A 22,746-nucleotide genomic window follows, 5' to 3' on the forward strand; every position below is an offset into this window, starting at 1 on the left:
ACCATATACCTGTATTAGAATCACAGAATCAACCAGGTTGGAAGAGACCTCCAAGATCATCCAGTCCAACCTAGCACCCAGCCCTATCCAGTCAACTAGACCATGGCACTAAGGTATAACTCAATGCAAAATACTTAAGAGTAGGGTTAGATACAGCCTTGCTGTTCACTAATCTGCTCTCACATGCAAACATGCAACCTAACATAGTTTGAGATATATACATTTGCTCTGTGTTTTTTTTTCCTGCCAGATTCACTGATCTTGCAGAGAATGCTTTTGCATAAATCGAATGGCAAAACATCCTGCATGAAGTGTCCTATAGAGAACTATACACTCTTCAAATCCAGCTGACTAAAATCATGCTACAGTTGGTAGTACAGTAACTGCACAGTTCTAGAACAAAGAAAAAGTTACCAAACCAGAGCATATGTATAAGCATCTCCTTCATGTTTTATGACAAAGTACTCACTACACTGCTGCATATATTTCTACTTCTTTGATTGTGTTTATTTCCATATGGAAGAAATGGTATTGCTGAAAACACATCCTGCACAAGCTGCCTGACAAGTTATCAAAACATGGTGCACAGAATCACAAAAGCTTGTCTTTGGTTCTCATTCTACAATCCTGAACACTGCTTACAATGGACAAGTCAAGAACTATGCAACAAACCAAATGGTTTCACTTTCTTAGCACTCAACTAGTACATAGCTTCTTCTCACTAGCTCCATAGCTCCATTCATGAGCCTGGCTATCCTGATCACAGGAACAGTCAAGTTGGAAAAGACCCTGGGGATCATGAAGTCCAATCAAAAAAACACAAAGATAGAAAGCTATTGCAGTGAGCCAGCAAGAGTTACAGTGACTGTTACAGCACAAAGGTGCAAATCTCTTCTACATCTTCCAGTTCAAAACATGTTATTCCAGCTCCTGATTCTCATGTGCCTTAGCCACAGTGAAAGCATCAGCTGTGCGGAGGCAGTTAAAGAGCTAGTGGGGACAGCAGAAAGGATATAATTAGACAACACTCTGAACCTTTATATTTTGCTCAGATTTTGTGCAGGAAAAACCCAGTGAGATAATAAATTTATCCAGAGTAAATAAGGGAAGCAATTCATACTCAGTAACTGTAAACATCTGCAGTTTTTAAACAAGGGCCTGCATGAGGGTGAAGTTAAAGTACAGCGATTATCTTATTCCACTGAAATAAAATCTTTCTGACTTTTTTTCTTATGAGACTGGTTCACGTCATGAATTCTCAAGAAATTCTGTGCTCCCATACACTGTTTTGTAGCTATCAATCTTAACAAAATTTCACAGTTTGGGTAAGTTAAAAATCCAGTTGCTTTCAGAGGATTCAGAAAAAGTAACAAGATTTCCCCTTCTGCTTGCACTTGGCAGATGTGTGTCATCTTTTAATCTCAAATATGAAAACATCACCATGGTTAATTCCTTCATCATGTCTTGATTGGGGACAGCATGTCATCCTCATATGACTGCCATCTAAATCTGCTTTAATAAAAATAAATTAGTAACACAAACTTGGTGTTTAGACTTCTTAAAAAAAAAGTCTGCAACTAAGGCTGCGTAATTGAATACTACAAAATGTACTTTAAGAGATAGATTTTACTGCGTGATCTTCCACATGGAATTTAAATTCTGAATTTTAAAGAGACCATCTTATTTGATGACAGATTTCTCTGGCACACAAAATATATGTATTTTTACATGTTTTTAAACGAGAAAAATAAGTTCTTTGGCAATGTACTCTCTAGGTTGACCTTCTGCCTTGAGGTTTCATTCTCTTTGGTCCAAAATAACTAGTCAAATATCTATAAAGTGCATGTCATGATACCTGAAGAATGAATAGAAGATGTGATGAGAATATGAAATTAAAGACATATAAAACATAGTGGTTACTATAAAATAATAATTAAATTATATTCACAAGTAATTAGGCAGATCAAAAAAGGGCAGGTGACTAAATCCAAGCAGTTAATGCTGAGACTCCATACCCACACCATACTAAATTCAGATAAGATTCCAGTCAGATTCCCAGATTACATGGGCTCAGTGCTGGCAAAAAGGCCAAGATTTAGTTTAGAGACTCACATCCCCAGTTAAATATTGCTGCATCTCATAGACCCCAGGAATACAGCATTCAGTTTAGTTTCCCCAGATATGTCCAGGGCTGCATTTCAATCAGCACACAGGGAAAAATAACTGCTTCAAAATCACAGGACTGCTCTAAATAAGACACCAGTGGAGACATAACCAGAGTGGCTAGGGTGTATAATATGTTTATATTTTAATTAAGGTCACAGATTTTCCAACCTTGTTTTATACATCACTTATGGCCTAACACAGCTTCCAGTCCTCAACATGCTTTTTTATAATATAAGTTTGTAAAGCCATAAAAACCATTTGAGGAGGATATGAGTGCCTCATCAAGTCTCTCCTTCATTACTGACTGTTATCCTCACAGCAAACACTACCAGTTCACTTAAAGTCATGGGAGGACTCCTTCAGCAGGTCTGGTGATGCAGCTCTCTCAGTCTTCTTCAGTTAGAGCTATTCAGCAAGAGCAGCCTCTAATAGCAGCAGCAGGCTTCACATATATAGTAGTCAGCTCCCAGCAAGGGACTAAAAAAATGTATTTGCACATCTGATTTTTTAAGTAGAGTCATGATCATCACATCATTTTGACAGCTGGAATCTTCTTGAGTGCAAGACACCATGGAAACAAGATGAACTGATGAACTCTCCTCTTGGTACGCGGCTGGAGCTTCAGGTTCAACAGAAGCACGGTGGGTCAGGAATCACTGAGAAGTTTAAGGAACTGTGATTATAGCTCTGTCAGAACTTTACAAACGTGGGTTCAAAGAATTACATGGCCTGATCATGTGATATTTGCTATTTTTCTAGTTCCAGCTGAGGAAAAACCAAAGAAAAGAATGAGGAGGTAGAAAGAAGAGAAGCAGAGTGCTTACACTGAGACAGGAAGTGCATTTATCACACTATAGCCAACTAAACAGATGTAAATATTTTCAACTGTTACTTCAGTATGTAAGCAAATTTCTCAAGGAGGCTGGATGACTGAATAGGAGGAATGATGGCTCAAATCCCTCTTCCTAAGAATGCTAAATGCATGCTAAAAAAAGTCCTGTTCTGCTTCTCCACTGAAAATCTTGGCTTCTTAGGAAATTAATTTCTTAGCAGCAAAGATAATCAACACATTTTTATTTATTTATTTTGACTACTCAAGAACACCAGCTGAAGAACATTAGGCTGTGTTAAAGTGGCTCAGGAAAACAGTTTTACAGAAATTCCACTGAAACCCATGACCCACTTCCACAGCCCTGAATGAAGACCCAACCCAAAGCTTTTTTAAGCAAGTCATGCTGAGCAGAGGGGTGCTGAGAGCTGCTAGCACTGGCAATGCCATTCACCCTTGGTGAAATGGCATCTTTGCACAAGCACATTGAAGAGGTCTCCATCCACAGAAAAGGCAAACGACCCTCTTTTCTTACTAAATTCCATTCCTGGTCTTTGACATACTAGGAATTAGATCACTAGGCAGAAGAAGTAACTTCAGATTAGTCTCTGCGGCGCTAAATACATAAACATCTTAAGAAATACAGCTGTAAGTGATTTCTCTATCAGAAAGGATTATATCATTGTACCATCTCTCGTAGTTTATAGAATTTAACAATCCTGCCTGGAGCCTCTCAATTAATAACCTTTTATCAGATCCTAAAACATCTTAGGCTCCTTGAGGACAAAAGAATCAGATGTTCTCAAGCTAGAAAGTTTTTCTCTGTTTGTTTCAAATAAACAAATAAAGAAGCTTAATGAAGAGTTTATACAACTAGGTTCAAAGGATGTAGATTAAAAAAATCCACGAAAATTCCATGGCACATTTTGTATGTGACCTCATGCTGCATACTCCTCCAGGAATTGAGTAATATCCCTGATCTCCTGATCTTCTTTAGCTTTTATAAACTTACTCCTTTAAAAAAATCTGTTTCTTTCACATCTTACCTCTAAGACTAGTAGCATGGAGAAAAAGCAGAGTTGTGTTCAAACAGACACAGATAAGAGTAAAGAAATCACTTCATTTGAAGGTTGGTTTGTGTTTTCAAAGAAACATGGAAAGGAGAACAACTGGCTGAAACACCAATTGGTAGACTAAACAAAAAAGACACAAAAGACAGAAATTTTGTTTTCACAGCTGTTTACCAAAGAAAGAAAGAAATTTAAAATCTAAGATGACTGCTCTCTGAGTTTGAGTACTCATTAATCTTTGGACAGAGAAACTTGTAACATAATGATAAAAGAAGTCGTTGATAATCTATGTTAAAAAAAGTCACTAATATACATTCAGGAATTATTTATTCTTGTTTCTACAGATCAAGTATTACGTGTTTCTGTCCTCAGCAATATATTTCAACATTCTGGGTTGACATATAAGAAGCAAAGATGGTGCAATGGAGAACAGTCACTTTTTAGGAGACTGGATGTGTTAGGACTCAGTAATCAATAAAAACTCCCTCAGGAGCCAGTTGGGATTCCTACCTGAACTGCTTTCTGAAAAAAACACTGTCTAAAGTATATCTAAATAAACCCTGTTTCCCCAAAGTCACAAATGCTACTGCTCTCTAATATTAGAACACAGAACTCACAAAACCTGCAAAAATTAAATGCTGCGACTCTCAGTTTAAATACCTCTCAAACCCCACTTCTAGTCCAATGCCCATAAAAAGTGAGGCAATTAAAAGTCTGATGGGAAATAAAACACTCACCTACCACATCCATTTTTGGCCAAATGAAGGAATGTAAAAAGATAAATTGAAATGTCATAATTTTGTTGCTATAACCCTTAAGTCTTCATCACCAACCCTCATCTGTTAAATCTACAAATGGACAATGCTTTCTTTGGATCAGGAACAGTGTTTTTCTACTTGTAGTGTAATGAATCCAGCAGTGTAGGTCCTGAGGAGATGAGAATAAATAATTCAACCCAATTAGAATCCAGGAATCCCCTGTTCAGACTAGTAGGGATTTGTATATCCGAAAGCAAAAATACTTCCTCACAGCCTACTGGGGCAGAGGGTGGGTGGGAGTGGTGGCAAAAAAAAGATCACCTAAGAATTCATAAAACATCATAGCCAAAAGTATTTTTACATCTATGGACACTACAGTTTGGCATATTTGAATGCCAAAATCCAGCGCTCAGCTGTTTTAAATGCCAAATGATATAATCAGGTTTTAACCACCAGGTCTTCCTTCTAAAAAATATTGTTCAATTCACTGCAGAACACAGCCAGGCCACAGAACTCATCATGTCAGAGACATGCAGAGCGTTCAGCTTGCTGTGAGAGCACACCGGCACAGCAGAATGCTACGGGAAACGATCAACAACGATTTCTTGTTCACTATTTCCCATATCATTGGAACATCAACCAAAAATATCGTAAAGACAGGAGAAGTGTGACTGGAAGGAAGCACTGCTTTCACAGGATCAGAGGATATCAGGGGTTGGAAGGGACCCAAGAAGATCACCAAGTCTAACCCCCCTGCCAGAGCAGGACAATACAGTCTAGCACAGATGACAGAGGAACACATCCAGATAGGCCTTGAAAGTCTCCAGAGAAGGAGACTCCACAACCTCTCTGGGGAGCCTGTTCCAGTGCTCTGGGACCCTTACAGTAAAGAAGTTCCCCCTTGTGTTGAGGCGGGACCTCTTTTGCTGCAACTTACAACCACCGCTCCTTGTTCTATCCCAGGGAGCAGTGAGCAGAGCCTGTTCCCCCACTCCTGGCCAGCTTTCAGATACTTATAAACATCTATCAAATCCCCTCTAAGTCTTCTTTTCTCCCGACTAAAAAGCCCCAAGTCCCTCAGCCTCTCCTCATAAGCCATGCCCTCCTGTCCCCTAATCATCCTCATACCCCTCTGCTGGATGCTCTCTAGTCAATCAGTAGGTTTCTTTACATCAGCGTGTGACAGAAGCAACAGGTATAAGTGGAATCAAAAGCTATTAAGAGGTGTATCAGCATCCGAACTTTGGAATACCAAAGCTTCCCTTCCTTGGAAGCCAGAGAGGAACACTGGAGCAAAGATTGCTTCATGTTGGTGTATTTTTCTCTTTCCCTAAACACATCTAGGAAGCACTCTGAAACAAGACATTAAGGCAGGTGAATCCTTGGTCTGACAATTTTCTGTCAGGTAGCAGGTCTATTGTAAAGGCAGCTGAGAGAGACCGATCCTTAGGGGAATGAAACCTACTTGGAAAAATCTCTCAGAGGTACCTGATAGCAAATCTTCAGCAAGCACAGTTCACAACACCCTCACTTTTCAGTTTCTTTCCTCACTTTGCAGGAGTGAGGGTGCTGCCCTTTAAACTTTTCTTTGGAAGATCTGGACAGCTTGGGAAGGAAGAACAATTTAACTCCTCCCAACCAAAGAAAAAGAAAGCTCTGGCAAGGGCTTGGATTTTTTTTTTCTTGAGCCTGATTGAAATTGAGAGGAAAAATCCACTGGTTAGAGAATGTAAGAGCTTTAGATGCTATGTAGAGGTGACTGTGCAGCTGGGAAAAGTGGTTTAACAGTGGTTTTACAGAACACTGTACACAGACTTTTAATTTTTCTCACTCTTCTTTCCAAAGCAGCAGTCCAAAAAAAAGCTGTCTTCACCAACTTATATCAATTAATCCACTATGTACCACACTGAAATCTTCAGAAGATGAAGACTACATGTTGGGAGGAAAATGTTTCCTCCAGAAACTTCACTTTAAATGGAGAACATAACTCTGACCTGGAAGTACCTTTTCAGATACTGTGACTACATTTGCCCTCAAAACACTAAGAGAAATCCAGTAGTAATGAAAAATAGCCAGAAGTCTTAACTGTAAGAACAGCTGCACAGCTACCCAAAGAAGCTCTCCTGTTGACTTCATACATTGTTCTAGTGAATGCTCTTCTGACAAAATAACTTCTTTTCTTTTTTTCACTTCAAAGAGCAGCTGCTTGTCTGAAAAGGCCATCCGACCAACATCTAAACTGCCACAGTAACCACTATGAGTCAGAGAATGAAATGAAGTTTGTCTCAAAGAACTGTGAACAGCCCAATTAATCAGACCTTCCTTCATCTTGTGACCCCTAATTTCACTAAACATCAGTTCTACATCAGAAGGAGGATCTCATGGCAAATGAGAGGAGTGACTTTCTAAGATGTTTGGCATACAAGCTAAAGCAGAGTTCCGAGGCTGAGCACTGAAACACGTTTACACTTTTCAACAGCACAAATCCTATTCTCTCCTTCTTCTAATTCATCAAAATAAAAACACAAAATTGTTTGAGCCTGAGTCCCACGATGATAAAATACAGGCAGATTTCACGGCAGAAACAGCATATACATGTTCTATCCTTTTTTTTCTGTCCCTCCTTTTGTGGTCCTGACTCTCACTGCTGAAAGCAGGACTGGAGCTGCAGCTAGCATCAGGAGTAGAATTCAGTGTGAGTTCTGCTGTGAGCTGAAACAGAATCATGTGGGCTTCTGTGTAATGAAAGGGTACAGTGACTTTCATAAAAGTTAATGTAATTGTTTGGCTGTCTCAAAAGGGATACCAAGCAGTAGAAGCACAAAGAACTCTTAGAGAAATGCATAACTAAGGATGCTTCTAGGGATGCCTGCCAGACTGAAGAGATGAAGACTGCTAAGGTTGACTGGATGTGGCACAGTGCTGGCCTACAAGAATGGATCTATGTCAAGCCAGGCAGATGTAAAAGAGCAGACATTTGGTATAACATACATGCCTTTGGGATTTCCCAGAGAGGCAACTCTTCTCAGTTTGAGAAGTTCACAACTGCTTAGACTCAGGACAGGCAGCACCAAATCACTACTTTGAATAAAGTGTTGTAATTTGATCATTGTGACCAGGAGCAAGAATACAGTGACAAATGCCACAGTTTCAACACAAGTTCTGATCAAACCCCACAATCCTACAGACCATCTCATGCTTGCAGCAAACTGCATAACCAATTAGAATGAGACCAATCCATTTAATGGTCTCGATGCAGTATTTCTAACTTCTTTAACTGAAATTTTGAGAATTATCAATATTTAGATAGTCTCATCTATTCCATTTTCATAAGTAATGTGGAGAGTTGGAAGGTTTTTATAGAAGGACATTCAGTAACTACAAACTTAACAAGCTTACCAGTGCAGAAGCTGGCCAAAACAAAAGTCATTTATCTCTTTAGAGACGTTTTCTGAAGAAAGAACATGAAATGTAGCTTTTTATATGCTCTTCTCTCCAGAGATTAAAGCAACAGGAGGGCCTCGGGTCATTTATAAGCTTACAGATAATCCCTGAATTGGATTTTACAAGTAATGTAAATTTAGCCTTCTGTGAATGCAACAACTGTAAAAATTCTTGCTCAAACAACAGTTAATAGACACTTGTGAAGTTAACTAGTTGTTACCATACCCAGCCCAGGAAAACAAACACACACACATTTACTGAGGTTACTGCTACCGTGGTGAAGAACGACAAGCAGTTAAGTGTTCCACCCTACAGATATCGAGTGAAATAAAGAACCAAGCCTCTTCTTACAGCGTTCCCAGTTTATATATAACCGGTCTGGTTGGTTAAAATAGCACAAAACATGCAAAAGCAGCCCTATGAGGAACATACCAGGCACCTTTGCGGACATTCACTTGGAGGACAAGTCCATTAAACAAAAAACATTTCCTATTTAATAGGTGCACTAATTGGAACTATATGTATTACAATTTTTTTCTGTCTGTACAAACTCATATTGGCTATTACATTATTGTGCTCGGAATCCAAAGCAGGTTGAAAAGCTTATGAGTCACTCCTTTTTTGCTTTTAAAATACTTGTACATCAACTTTCTGACAAGAACAACTTGTAGCACCTGAAGATTTACTGATACTCTCTAGCAGTCCAAAAAGTCCTCAGCTTCTCCTATAGGAATTATTGCAAGAATGCTGTCCAGACATACCAGTTCTAAAGCACATAAACTTAGGTATCTGCTGCTTGAGTTTTTGTTGTTGATATTAAGGAAGGCACTTTCCCGCCCCACCTTCATCCAAACAGAAGAAAACTTGCTGTATCTACTGCAAACTCCTACCTTTTCTATAAACACATTATCACTGGCTTCCCTCGTACGCTCAGTAAAACTGTTCTTCTTCATGAAACTGAACTTGTTGGGGCAAACATATAAAACTGCTCTGAACAATGCCCGACCATTCATATTTTTTTGCTTTACATTCTGTTCCCACATGATTTGGTTCATAATTACTTCCAGCTTCAGGAAACTGGCCCTTTTAAAAGCACCAAACATAAGTTTTTAACTTTGTTTACACTTAAATCAAGTAATGAATCAGTTCTAAGTAGCTAGTGGTTCTGAGTTATACAGGCTTTATCTTCTTCATCAACTGAAGCTATGTCTAACAAGGAAATCCCAAAGTTAGATAATGGAGACTCAGAGACTCATGTGAGAAATCTTTATGAGAATTCTGAAGGATCATGACAGGAAAAAAAAAAGTCCTAAGAAGAGTAAAACAAAAAAAAGTGAATGTCAACTCCATCCCACTCAAACATGGGAGGTCTGATGGACAAACCACTATGAATAACTAAGGTTAATTCTCTTAACTATTTGAAGAGCACAAACAACTGCTACAGATTGGAAGAAATTATGTAGAAGGAGATAAGTAATGGAAAAACCTGAAATGAAAGAGAAGTAAATAACCAACTGCCATGATAATACCAATGTCATAGAGTATGCTAAGCCCTGAAATAATCTTTCAGGAGCATCATCAGGATGCTTTTGCTTGTCATAGTCAGAATCTCTCCGTTTAGCCTGTGAGACACACTCTTACCTCTGCCTAGGCAAGGCAAGGCAAAGGATTACTGGGACTTCTCACTTCTTTCTTCCCCTTCAGGGGGACAGGCATACAAAAAGACAAATGGGAAGGAAAATAGGGCAGAAACAAATCCCATAGCAGCCGGCACAGGGAAAGCCTAGCATTCCAACACGTTTATTGCTTATTTTTACAGTGCTTAATGACGAAGTACCACACATAGACACAGTTTCAAAGCAATCTCCCACTTTAGAAACAAAATGAGGAGAGAAGGCTCTGTTTCACTTCATTATCGAAGTTCTGAAGTGAAGAAATTTCAACACACAGGAGTAACTTGATCTATGTGTTTCCCTGGCCCAAACTCCCTCCATTTTTACAGTCTTTTTAAAGTCCAGATCAAATCACGTTTGCATTTGCAGAGCAAAGGTTATTATTTCTGGTTTCTTTTTCTTCTCCACCCTAAAGGCTCATATTCTTTGCCTCCTCGTTTTTAAAGCAGTGTTTGAAATGCTCATGAATATTTAAAAAATATTAAATTAAAACATGTTGCACCTCCCAACTCTACCCTGTAATACTGGACAAACGTCCAAACACACAGTATTAAAGAATGTCTAACATAGCACAGAGCCCACAGGAAGCAAATATTCCCCCTTTCAATCAAGGGCTGCCTCAAAATTCCCAGAGTACATAATAGAAAATAGATACCATATATACTATACAAATACAGCAAATTATGTTAACATTGTTATCTTATGGTGGCCAACTATGCTGACCTCATAGTCATTTTTCTAACTGAGAAGGGTAGCAATTTTTTGCCTGTTTCTACATTTAAAAACAATAATTCCTTTCTCACTCCAATTAAGACATTAAAATACCCACTATCTTACAGTGGCTAACCATGCTGACCTCATAGTCATTTTTCTACCTAAGAAGAGTAGCAATTTTTTGCCTGTTTCTACATTTAAAAACAATAATTCCTTCCTCACTCCAATGAAGATATTATAATACCCACTGTCTTTTTAAGTGAAGAATGTTTCCAATATGATCAAACACATCTTCTAACATTTGAAAAAACTTTGGGGAAGTGGTTCATCCCCAAAGTCAAATCCTGGGATGCTTCCTCCAAAATTTATTAGTTGAGATTTTAATATCCAAAGTTTTGATCTGGCTGTGGCTGCAGGTGAATAGATCCACTGTCACCCAAAACAAACTTTTTGCTGGCTGCTATTTAAAAGCATCAAATCATCAATCTAACTGCTGAAGTACACTTGAAAATAGCTTTTGAAGGGTGAGTTTGAAGCAAGGGCAGAAGTAGCAGTCAATAGCTTCTACCTCACCAGGAAAATGACATGCAAGCAGAGCAAGCAAAGCTGGTACAGAAGCATGAGGGCAACAAGGCAAAGGGAAAGCCTTTTATTACAAATTATTACCAAAAAAAAGGAGCTCTTCACATGTGCAAGACAGGTGAATCTACAGCTGTAATATGACAAGGCATACTCACAGTAATTGTTACTGCTACTAAATCCAGCATTCACATACTAAGTAACAGAATAAAGAATGCCTGTGCAACCATCAGCTGGGTCCACGAAATATGCATTGAGGTACAGCCTGTAATTAACTACATGATCATGTGCTGATAGTCCTACAGAAACCTCGTGTAGGTCAATGCAAACATTGATTCTGCTCAGAGAATGATTCAGAATTTGTAGTGAATGAGACTTTTGTTTCTAGTACCTGGCCAGCCTCAAAGAACTACTACAATATCAATATTTAACGACAATAAAAGCATACAACCCTTTGCCAGGAACAGATGTTACAATGCAACTGCAGATCTTGGCATTTGGTGGCACCTGGTGATCTACTGGCTGAGTCAGTAACGTGATCCATGACCTTAAGTTGTTCAGGAACTACTGGCCCCTCCCTTTGAAAAAGCCCCTTAAAAATTAAGACCTGTAAATTGTACCATATTTTTTGTCTAAGTATTTTCCTCTCGGCAAGCAGTATGAACAGGACTTCATTCCTAAAGGTTTTAAAATTACATGTGGCTCTGCTGCTTGGGAAATCTCTTTACCTGGGAGAAAGTGATGCAAGTAGCCTGTTTCTGTGCTGCCTGCACATTCTGTTTTGGCATTCTAATTCTGGCAATGATGTTATGGTTGGTACAAGGTCTTGAACCAAGGCTGTAGGTCTTGTTTTGACTAAGAAAACAACTGATTCATAAACAATGTTGCCTACAGATGTACTCAGCTTTCCACTCATCCTGTATTTCATTAAGAATTCCTACCTGGATGCCGACCTGCTTTTTAAAAGCTAAAAGACTTTCCAAGGAAGAGTTAAGCCAAGCACAGGCAGCATCTTCCTTTTCAACATTCTGCCTTTTGACATGCTCAGGGCAACACCAGTTAAGGTCAGAACCTGACATTTCCATGAAGCATCTGTATACTAAGACTGGCCATCCCCTTCCAGGTGAGTTTCCAGGTGAGATCAGCCTCACTAAATGTTATAGTAAGGCATTCATCAGACATACAGCTCCCACAGAAAAAAACCTTCACCAATACTTTTTCTTTCCACAGTGAACAAATCTGTTTTCCTTGCCACTTCCATGAACTCAAAGAGAATGAGTGAACAGAATTCACTGCTGTAACCTCAACCAAGCTTTTTATACCTAAATAACATGTCCTAAGTATCTGCAGGGCAGAGGACACTGAAATACTATTACATGAACAAATTAAAGGTGGACACATTACTATTTGTTTATGCCAAACACTTTCCTCTATATCATCTGAAACACAAGTCGGAGCATTCAAGTTTTAATGCAGATCACAGGATGTCAGGGGTTGGAAGTGACTCAGATCACTGAGTCCAATCCCCCTGACAGAACAGGACCATAATCTAGCTCAGGACAGAGAGGAACACATCCAGATGGGCCTTGAAAGTCTCCAGAGAAGGAGACTCCACAACCCCTCTGGGGAGCCTGTTCCAGTGGTCTGTGACCCTTACAGTAACGAAGTTTCCCCTTGCGTGGAGGCGGAACCTCTTTTGCTGCAACATACATCCATTGTAGAACGTGTTGTCCTCCAGGCCATTAGTTTAAATGATGCTAACAGCCAGAAACAGATTTTGACCAAATAAACTATTAAGGAAAAAAAAAAAAAAAGGAGATAACTAATTGTAGCCCCATGTGCTTCAAGTCACATAAGACTCTCACATGCTGTCAATTAAGCGAATCCTATAAAGTTACGATCAACGGCAAAATTCCACTAGAATGATTATATCACCACAGACATAACTAAATTATTTCTGCCAATAAAGTCATCAGTGCAGAACACATTATTCCTTTCAAGTCTGAGTTGTTTTAAGTGGAAAGTGTTTCTACAATGGTCTTGACTGAAAGCATTTTTAACCACTAAGTTCCACTGATCTCAGTGTGTAATTAAAAAAATGAATTTGGTACCCTGACCCCACATGGTGAAGTGCACAACAGCAGCAATTTCCTCTAGGCTGTCCACTGCTTCTCTTTCTAATTTTATTTACTCTTTTATGGTATTTTCAGGTTTTCTTCTGGCCCACTTGCTATCGGGAAAAAACCTGAGAGTGTTCAAAACCATATGGGAAGGGGCCGTCAGCAGCCTGGTTTAGTGGAAGGCATCCCTGCCCTTGGCAGGGTGGTCGGAACTAGATGATCTTTAAAGTCCCTTCCAATCCAAATCATTCTATGATCATAGAATAATTCAAGCTGGAAGTGAACTCTGCAAGTCATCACACCCATTCTCAAAGCAGGGCTAGGTTTACTTCCACAGAAGAAATGAACAAACAGCAGCAACAACAAAGATAAAAAATCCACCCAATTTAAAACCTACAAAGGACAACTACAGCTGGGCAAAAAAAGTTAGTTCATTTAGGATGCTAAATACTTTTTTTTTTAATGTATTCAACCAATCTTTTCTTTAGTCAAGAACACTGGAGAATTTTTATCATGGGGAGATTTAAAAAAATATTACAAGGTTTTAGAAGCCCTCAAATAGGTAGAAACTTCACTTGGTCTAGTATAAGAAGGAGCAGGCCATGCCTCAGAGAGCTGTAACTGAAGTAGGTAAACCAGCAAGGGAGAGAAAAAGCAGGATGTAGGAGGTTTTTAGAGTAAGGAAGGCTCAATAGGACTTGCTAAAAGTACTGAAGTATAGTGAACACAGGAGGAGGAATAGGAAGAGCAAGACTGAAGAAGGATTTGGACATAGCACAGGCTGGTATCCAAGGCTAAGACAACTAAAGAGTTTGGATAGTCAATGGGTGTGTTCAACAGATCAGACATTACATAAATATGTAATGCAGGCTGGCAAAAAACAACAAAACTCAGACTACGTAGGAACTATTTTCCCCTTACAAATACCAACATATTAATTCAAAGGTTACTTCACAATTCTGGACTACACTGTCTGCTTTGACTGCTACATGTATGAACTAAAGATAATGGAACATCTCATCCCACAGTGTGGTAAGAGTGCATACACTATTCTCTCTAAATCACAAGGAGGGCCCAATACAGAAAGTTTGCTAAAGAAAATTAGCAGAATGGGTTCCAGACAGTATGCACCAAAAATCACACAGAGAGCTACATTAAATGAGTAGAAAGAACTCTTGACCAGCTATGCATACAGCAAAGGCCATCATTCCTGCACAATGAAAGAGCTAGAGTCTTTAGACAATAAATAAACAAACAAGTAAGTAAATATTCCTTCTTTCTTAAGTGCATTCTTCCATAGCACCTTTTAGCAAGATAACTTCCCATAGCTGAGTTTATATACCCAGCTACTTCAGTAAAACAAGCTCCTACCCAGAGATTTTTCCATTTCCTGCAAGCAGCATTTCCCAAGACACTTAACAAGGCTTTTATTTCATTACAGAAGCTGCCAAGCTGCTCATCAGGACTAACCCAAAACTTTACAGAAACACTCTGTAAGTATAACAAAACTTCCTAATCTTAAGAATGTTTTTTATATTAATATAATATATTGTACAGGAGATGCATTCTCAAGTCGTTCAAAGACACCAGATTACATCAGTGCCAGTTTTTAAGTAACAGAGACAGATGGTTTTCAGTAGTCCTCTTGTGCCCAACACCAAAATTTCTGTGAGGCTGTCGCTCTCAGAAACATAGTCAGTAGTGACCCCTAGTGTTAAGAAGTTCAGTCTCAATTTAATTGATCATCGAATCAACCAGGCTGGAAGAGACCTCCAAGATCATCCAGTCCAACCTAGCATCCAGCCCTGGCCCATCAACCAGACCATGGCACTAAGTGCCTTATCCAGTCTTTTCCTGAGCACCTACACGGACGGTGACTCCACCACCTCCCTGGGAATCCCATTCCAGTGTTAATCACTCTCTCTGCCAACATCTTCCTCCTAACATCCAGCCCAGCCTTCCCATGGCACAGCTTGAGACTGTGTCCCCTTGTTCTGTTGCTGGTTGCCTGGGAGAAGAGATCAACCCCCACCTGACTACAGCCTCCCTTCAGGCAGTTGTAGACAGCAGTGAGGTCAACCCTGAGCCTCCTCCAGGTTAAACAACTCCAGCTCCCTCAGCCTCTCCTCATAGGGTTTGTGTTCCAGACCCCTCATAAGCTTCATCACCCTTCTCTGGACACGCTCAAGCACCTCAGCATCTCTTTTGAATTGGGGTGTGCCCTGACCAGTGCTGAGTACAGGGGAAGAATAACCTCCCTTGTCCTACTGGCCACACTGTTCCTGATCCAGGCCAGGATGCCACTGGCTGTGCTGGCCACCTAGGCATACTGCCAACTCATGTTCAGCTACTATCTACAGTGCCCCCAGGTGCCTTTTTACTTGGCTGCTCTCCAGCCATTCTGTCCCCAGTCTGTAGCGCTGCTTGAGGTTGTTGTGGCCAAAGTGTAGAAGCCTGCACTTAGCCTTGTTAAATCTCATTCCATTGGCCTCTGCCCACCCATCCAGCCTGTCAAGGTCTCTTTGCAGGGCTTTCCTACCCTCCAACAGATCAACACCTGCTCCTAGCTTGGTGTCTTCTGCAAACTTACTGATGACAGGCTCAATCCCCTAGTCCAGATCATCAATAAAGATATTGAACAGGACATAAATATTGATTTATGAGCATGATCCCTTCCATGTTTTGCTTCTGGCACAGCAAATGGTCACTGACTTGCATTTAGGTTTCATCCATTCCAGCTGACAACAAAAATAGCAGTATCCATTTTTAAAGAAACAACTAGAAAGGAAATACAAATTTCTAAGCCTCCCAGTAAATTACAGATTAACACTACTCCTGCTTTCAAATGTTTTATACATTTTTCCTCATCTGGAAGATTAACAGTAGGATAGCTACAGCAGACAGATAGTCATGTCAACAGGTGGACATTTTTTAGCCTCTCAATAAGTCTTTAATTCCTTAATGACAGTGATCCACAATCCAAGGCAGGTAGATAAGCCTAGAGTAAGGAATGAAGTCATAATTGCCAGCTTGCTTCAGGACTTGGCTGTTCCAGGTAGAAGCAAGTCCAGCAAGTCAGCTGCCCAGGCGACATAAAAGTTGCTTACAACAAAAATTTGTAACTACAGAAACAAAGAAGAATCCTACTGTTCTACTTACAATTTTGAGTCCAGGTTCAGGAGAAAGCCCAGTTTGTCATATTCTGGAAAACAAAAGCAAGGGGCACAATATCATAAAGACTGCAAGTGTCTCCTCTGCAAAAGGCACCAAAACCACAAATCAGTCAGTCTGTATGGAAGGGAAGCTATTTCTAGCTAAAAGTAACTATATAATAATTTCCAGTTGCTACCAGCTATTATCATAGATTATTGTTACTTCAACGTACTCCCAAATTAACATTTCTGAATCTCCAGGAAATACTAAACCAAGATACTGTGTGGGTAACAATTAATTTAGAAATCACCAGAGTTAACCAATATCTGGAGTCATAAGAACAAAGGATTACTGAAACCATGTGTGCAGTGATATGCACAGCTTTCCTGCTTGCAGTAGAAATCACTTTGCCAGTAATCTGCATGACAAACATTCCTCCTAGGTCCTGGCAAGGTAGAGCTTTGAAATTTTTCTTCATTCTTTGTCTGTTCCAATGCATAACTTCTTAACCAAGCAGCTCTTCAAGAGAAAGTCATGGCAAAAAATGCTTCAAGTTCAGGAGCTGTTCAATAGGAAGGTCACCATTTATGCCACAAAATGGGAACAGCTACAGAAACAGTTACCACTCAGAACATCTGTAACCCCTGTACAAAGCAAGCTTTGCACTCCGCATGTTTGAACACATTGTGATCTTGTAAATCAAATATTTGATACAAAACCTGTAACTATTAGAATTCATATGAGATACATAAGAAAACCTAAAATGTGTAATGTCCTCCTCATGTTAGATTAAGCTCAGGGGCCTCCTCATACTGAGGACCACTGGGTCTCACTAGCATGTAATAAAAAAAGTCAATACAGAGAAGTAAAAGATAATCCCTCCAGAGCATAGCAATCAGTAAGTATTAAATGACATGAGGGCAGGAAAAAAAATCATAAAGTTTTAGAAAGAGCTCAGTAAAAACAGAGAAACTTGCTTTCTTTATGAAACACCATCAGAATCTTTACTGCAGTAGTTCACCTAATAAGATCACAAACTCTTCAGCCTGTCACTTAATGGCAGAACAGGAAAGCCTAAACATGCACCTAAGACAAAACAATTGCACCAGATAGGACAGTGTAAACTGTGTCATTGATTTCAATGCCATTAAGATTTAATTCCTGCACCAAGGAAAGAATTACATTTGACATACCTTAGGTAACAGAAGTTGCAGAACATGCACATACTAGATATTGGCACTTGGTATCCATTCTCTGCCAGCACCCACATGCATAGCATCTACCATCTCTGTTGTCCTTGATATTAGAAATGCACCTGTGCATCTCTCCTCCACATTCCCCATACTGAGAACTGTTTCCCTCTCATGTTGCTTTCCTCATAACTTCCTGCTGCAATAAATTATTTCCTGTCTGACCTTACCTCCTCTGCATGTAAGATCATACATAGCATGATACTCACTCCAGGAAAACAAAACTTGCAATTTTTATTAACCCTTTTTCCTTCCAAAACAAACATCCATACTGAGTAAACATAAACAGAGATTTTATTTTTTTAATTATTTCAACCAAGCACCTATGGCCACACATCAAAATGTCACCAGTCCTATGCCACTGAAGTTAAAATTCCATTCTTCCCAACAGGAAATACAAGAAGAGGAAAAAACAATACAAGATACATTGCCTCTTACCTACAACATCATCTTGGGCTTTCCACTAACTCAGCACTTTGTGAGTTTTGCAACCAAAGTGTCAGAAAACAGGCACATCCAAAAGACCAAGTGCCACAGCTGACATGCCTCCACCAGTGCAGTGCTCCACACCATTCACCTCCTGTCTGGCACAGGCACTGCACCATCCTGAGGTTTAATGTCTTATTTTTGATCTCTACTACTTTGATGATTCCTAACAGAGGTACAAAGTGATCTTATAAAATTATATATGTCAACCATCTTAGCAACAGGCACTCTGCAAAAAAATGAATGAACAGAAAAAAACCCCACAAACAAAACAAAACAAAAAAAAAAAACCACACAAAAAAAAACCACCACCAGAAGAAGTTCTAGTTTCAAACTAGAAACACAGGTGTGGACTTGATTTTCAATAGTGTGTAAATTCCCCATCAAACCAGAAGCATATGGTGGCTGGTGAAATGTGCAAGCTACAGCAGGCAGAGAAATGCTGCCCTCACTCACTGTGGGCCATCTCGCACTTGCTGGAACTTTGGGAAATCACAGTATTACTATTGGCTTGGAAATTAATCTCTATCACATGCTGCTCCCTCAAGACAGACATTAGGAGCCTCTAAATCACAGATTCAAGGTTATATTCCTTATTAGCAAAAATCAGACTCCTGTTACAGACTTTTGGTGTCATTTAGCTGTATGATAACTGGACTGTTTAGTCTAAAGAAAAAGCAAACTGGGGATCATACTAATGTCTATAAATATCTATGGTGTGGGTGTCAGGAGGAAAGGGACAGGCTCTTTTCAGTGGCAGCTGGTAATAAGACAAGGAATAATGAATATAAGTTAAAAGACATGAAGTTCTTTACTGTGTGGGTGACAGCAAACTGGAACAAGATGCCCAGAGAGGCTGTGGAGTCTCCTTCTATGGAGACTTTCAAAGCCAACCTGGACACATTCCTGTGAGGCTGGCCTTAGGTGATCCTGCTTTTAGCAGGAGGGGCTGCACCAAATGATCTCTGGAGGCAACTTCCAACTGCTAACATTCTGTGATCAGTGATAACAGAGGACAAAAAGTCACTGTGACACACAGTAGTGCAGGGTACCTGATGGCTGGAAGCAGTCCGGAGTCACAAAAGACAGATAAAAGACCAAATACATGGAGAAATCCAAACACACCAATCATGTTGCAGGAAAAGGCAATCCTGACATGGAGTTAAGCATTAAATTGAAAACAAATTAAACTGCAGACCCACTAAATCAAAGATAAGTGCAACTGAATCTGAAAACCAGTGTGGTCAGGATGCGATGATTACAGGAGATGGACTGAGCTGATCATAACTCGCTGCTAGAGAAAGAGGCAATCCCACTCCTACCCTTTTCTGCCTTAAATATACCAGCTGCAAGAGCCTGCCTTGGTACTCAGGTAACCAGTCTGTGTCCTAGTCAACAGTTTGCTTCCACCTTCCATCACCTTAGTTTAGAGCCATACCAAGACAACCAGCTGATAGAGGAGAAATGCTTTTGTGGTTTTCATGCAGTGGGATGAAAGAGTACTACACTATTAGAAAAAACAGATGAAAACAGCTAGAGAAGGTGATAGAAAGATTTAATTTCCACCAAGAACTAGCTTGGACCAGCTGGACATGTTAACTGTGGTTTGACAACCTCTGCCACCATCATTGTGATGGCCCTCCACAGCAGGGAGTCTTTACACTAAAGCACAATGAAAAACTATCATAAGTGTGGTTCTGGAGAACTCCCTTCAGATCTAATCAGGTTGGTAGATCTCATGCAGCTCAAGACCATGTCCTACCCACCAACCTCCACACAAGAACTCCCTCCAGATCTAATCAGGTTGGTAGGTCTCATGCAGCTCAGACCATGTCCTACCCACCAACCTCCACACAAGAACTCCCTCCAGATCTAATCAGGTTGGTAGGTCTCATGCAGCTCAGACCATGTCCTACCCACCAGCCTCCACACAAGAACTCCCTTCAGATCTAATCAGGTTGGTAGGTCTCATGCAGCTCGGACCATGTCCTACCCACCAGCCTCCACACAAGAACTCCCTTCAGATCTAATCAGGTTGGTAGGTCTCATGCAGCTCAGACCATGTCCTACCCACCAACCTCCACACAAGACGTTCATATGGCTGTGTGGAATAGATTTTAAGTAAAAAAAAAACAGCAAAAGGTTAAAAAGGACTTATTTTGTATCCACTAGAAGAACATCATAGCAGAATCTGAACAAGGCTTTAAGTTCTCAGTCCAGAAGGCACTGAAAGCTCATGGGGGATAAAAACCCCAGCATTAAGAAAGCAAGGCAGTCTAAGGACCACTGTCTCAGGTTGAGAGGACAGAAAGATATTTTACCTCTTCCCACAGGAGTAAACCAAAGACGTTTCAGGCTGGATTGCAAGTTTAAATGGAAATACTACTTACAAATACATAAAGAAATACAAAATGCACAAATTCATATTCAGCCTCACAATCTCACTAGGCCAAAATCTTCCAAAGCCTCCCCCCCACCAACCAGGCCTCAATGCCCCTGCCTTACCTCCCTACCCAGGCCTAAATGATACAGAACAGTTCAGCCAAGCTGCTCAAGGCCAAAATCCTCACCTCCCTCATGAACACCAGAGAGATACCAGCTTGGTACACTGGGAGAAGAGAGATGGGGGGGAAAGGGCAGAACAGCCAGAAATGCCTGTTTATAAAGAGGAGATGCAGGAATGATGGGGTGGAACAACAAAAGCTTACACTTTCCAGTGTCCATCTCCCTGCACCTATCTGGTCCTTGGAGGACTCCTCTATGGCTCTTACGACATCTGGTCTTAAACCTCTAACAACCACACTCACTTGTGCTCACAAGTTAGAGATCTCAGCTAACAATGTGGCACAGTAGCACAGAAATGAACCAATACAGTAAATCAAGTTCCATCATGTCCCACAAGAACAAGAGGTCTTCTTAGGTCAGAAACGAAACACATTTTTACACTTCCAGGAAGATCAGGATTGAGTAAGGACCTAATAACTGACAACAATTTCATCATAAAGCATGAAATTTGGATTACATGAACAGAAGTACAGCCAAGCATAGCAATTTCTATAAATGATGCAAATCCTGTGCCAAATTCAGTGCTGGCACTAGAATGGAAATTTCTCCCAAGCATCCTAGGAAAATCCAGCTACCAGGCAGCAAGTGAGAAATGCACTGTCTGGTGCCTGCAAACTCCACACAGACCACCCGAAAAGCCATAAAGCATAGTCTACATCACCTACCAAGTTTTCAAACAGCATTTTGCATCTGTAGCAAATACAGCTAAATACAAGCACAACGGAAAACACTTCCCCTGTGTGCTACTAATCTGAAACCAACAGTTCAGGAATTACCTTGGCTCCCTGGTTTTATCCTTCCAAGCTACCCACAACCAATTGCATCGACAAGTAGAGCACTGCTCCTTTAGCAGCTAGCTCCCTAGAAGTACTGCACAAAGAGAACTTTGCCCACAGGAATAGAAAATCATTGCTAAAAAGATGGGCTACCTGTAGTTCTAGTTCTCTCCAACTGTAAGTAGAGGATGGAAAGCAGAAGGTTCGATTTTAGCTATTCTATTAAAAATATTTGTGCTGCTCAAAGCAATCAGCATGAGACTCAAGAGACAAGTCCTGTCGAGAACAGCTCAGCCCTGCTGTCCACATGCACATTCTATATCTATAGCAAAGGCCAAGTAAAATGACTCATCCTGCAATGAAAAAGATCAAACACCTCACATTCACCTTGAAGAAAACACAGATGGACAGTTACTACAGTTTAGCTGATGCAAAACAATTCTGATGTAACACAACAGACAATAAATAATTTAAACAAATAATGCTATGGATCAACTGGAAAGGACAACAGAGAGGTTTTCTAATGAGGAAAAACTACCACTCAGAATTACTGAGCAATAGCAGAGATGCAGATGTTGTATTCTTTCCTTAGGATTTCAGTTTGGCCTCTTCTGTGACAAAACTTAATGTCAAGAGCTTTATTTTCTGAGGCTGTTTCAATTACTGAGGAAGGAAAAATTAAATGGCAAAATCAGGTTCAGAAAGTGTAGAGTTGAGGCTGCCTGAGCTCCTCAGCACTGTACTGCACAGACTGCATGCAACAAGACAATGCAGCAACAAGGGCCAAGTGCAGAGCTCTGGAGGTGGGGAGGAATAACATGCACCAGGACAGGTTAGGGGTTGACCTGCTGGAAAGCTCTGTGGAGAAGGGCTTGGGAGTGCTGGTGGCCAACAAGCCCACTGTGAATAAGCAATGTGCTCTCATGGCCAAAAGCACCAATGACATTCTGGGGTGTATTAAGAAGAGTGTGGCCAGCAGCTCAAAGGAGGTCCTCATGTTTCTCTACTCTGTGCTCATGAGGCCACACCTAGAGTATTGTGTCCAGTTCTGCGCTCCTCAGATCAAGAACAGGCAACTACTAGAGACAGTCCAATGATGGGCCACAAGGATGATTAGGAGATTTCCCTCATTCAAGGAAAGGCTGAGGGACCTAAGCTTCTTT

At 40.3% G+C, this 22,746-nt stretch overlaps 1 protein-coding gene across 11 annotated transcripts in view; it reads right to left on the reverse strand.

The window, feature by feature from the left end:
* The window catches only part of ST3GAL3 (ST3 beta-galactoside alpha-2,3-sialyltransferase 3), a 202,528-nt gene that overhangs the window by 131,300 nt on the left and 48,482 nt on the right, over positions 1–22,746 (reverse strand). For 10 of the 11 annotated variants that reach the window (XM_064147747.1, XM_064147746.1, XM_064147745.1 and 7 more), the window contains one exon: positions 16,513–16,555. The exons of the other annotated variant lie outside the window; for it this stretch is intronic. In XM_064147747.1, the coding sequence (XP_064003817.1) occupies positions 16,513–16,555 (43 nt within the window). The remainder of the gene's footprint in view (positions 1–16,512; positions 16,556–22,746) is intronic. 11 annotated transcript variants of the gene reach the window in all.

Source organism: Pogoniulus pusillus, chromosome 8 (genome assembly GCF_015220805.1).
Source record: "Pogoniulus pusillus isolate bPogPus1 chromosome 8, bPogPus1.pri, whole genome shotgun sequence".
NCBI classification, from domain to species: domain Eukaryota; kingdom Metazoa; phylum Chordata; class Aves; order Piciformes; family Lybiidae; genus Pogoniulus; species Pogoniulus pusillus.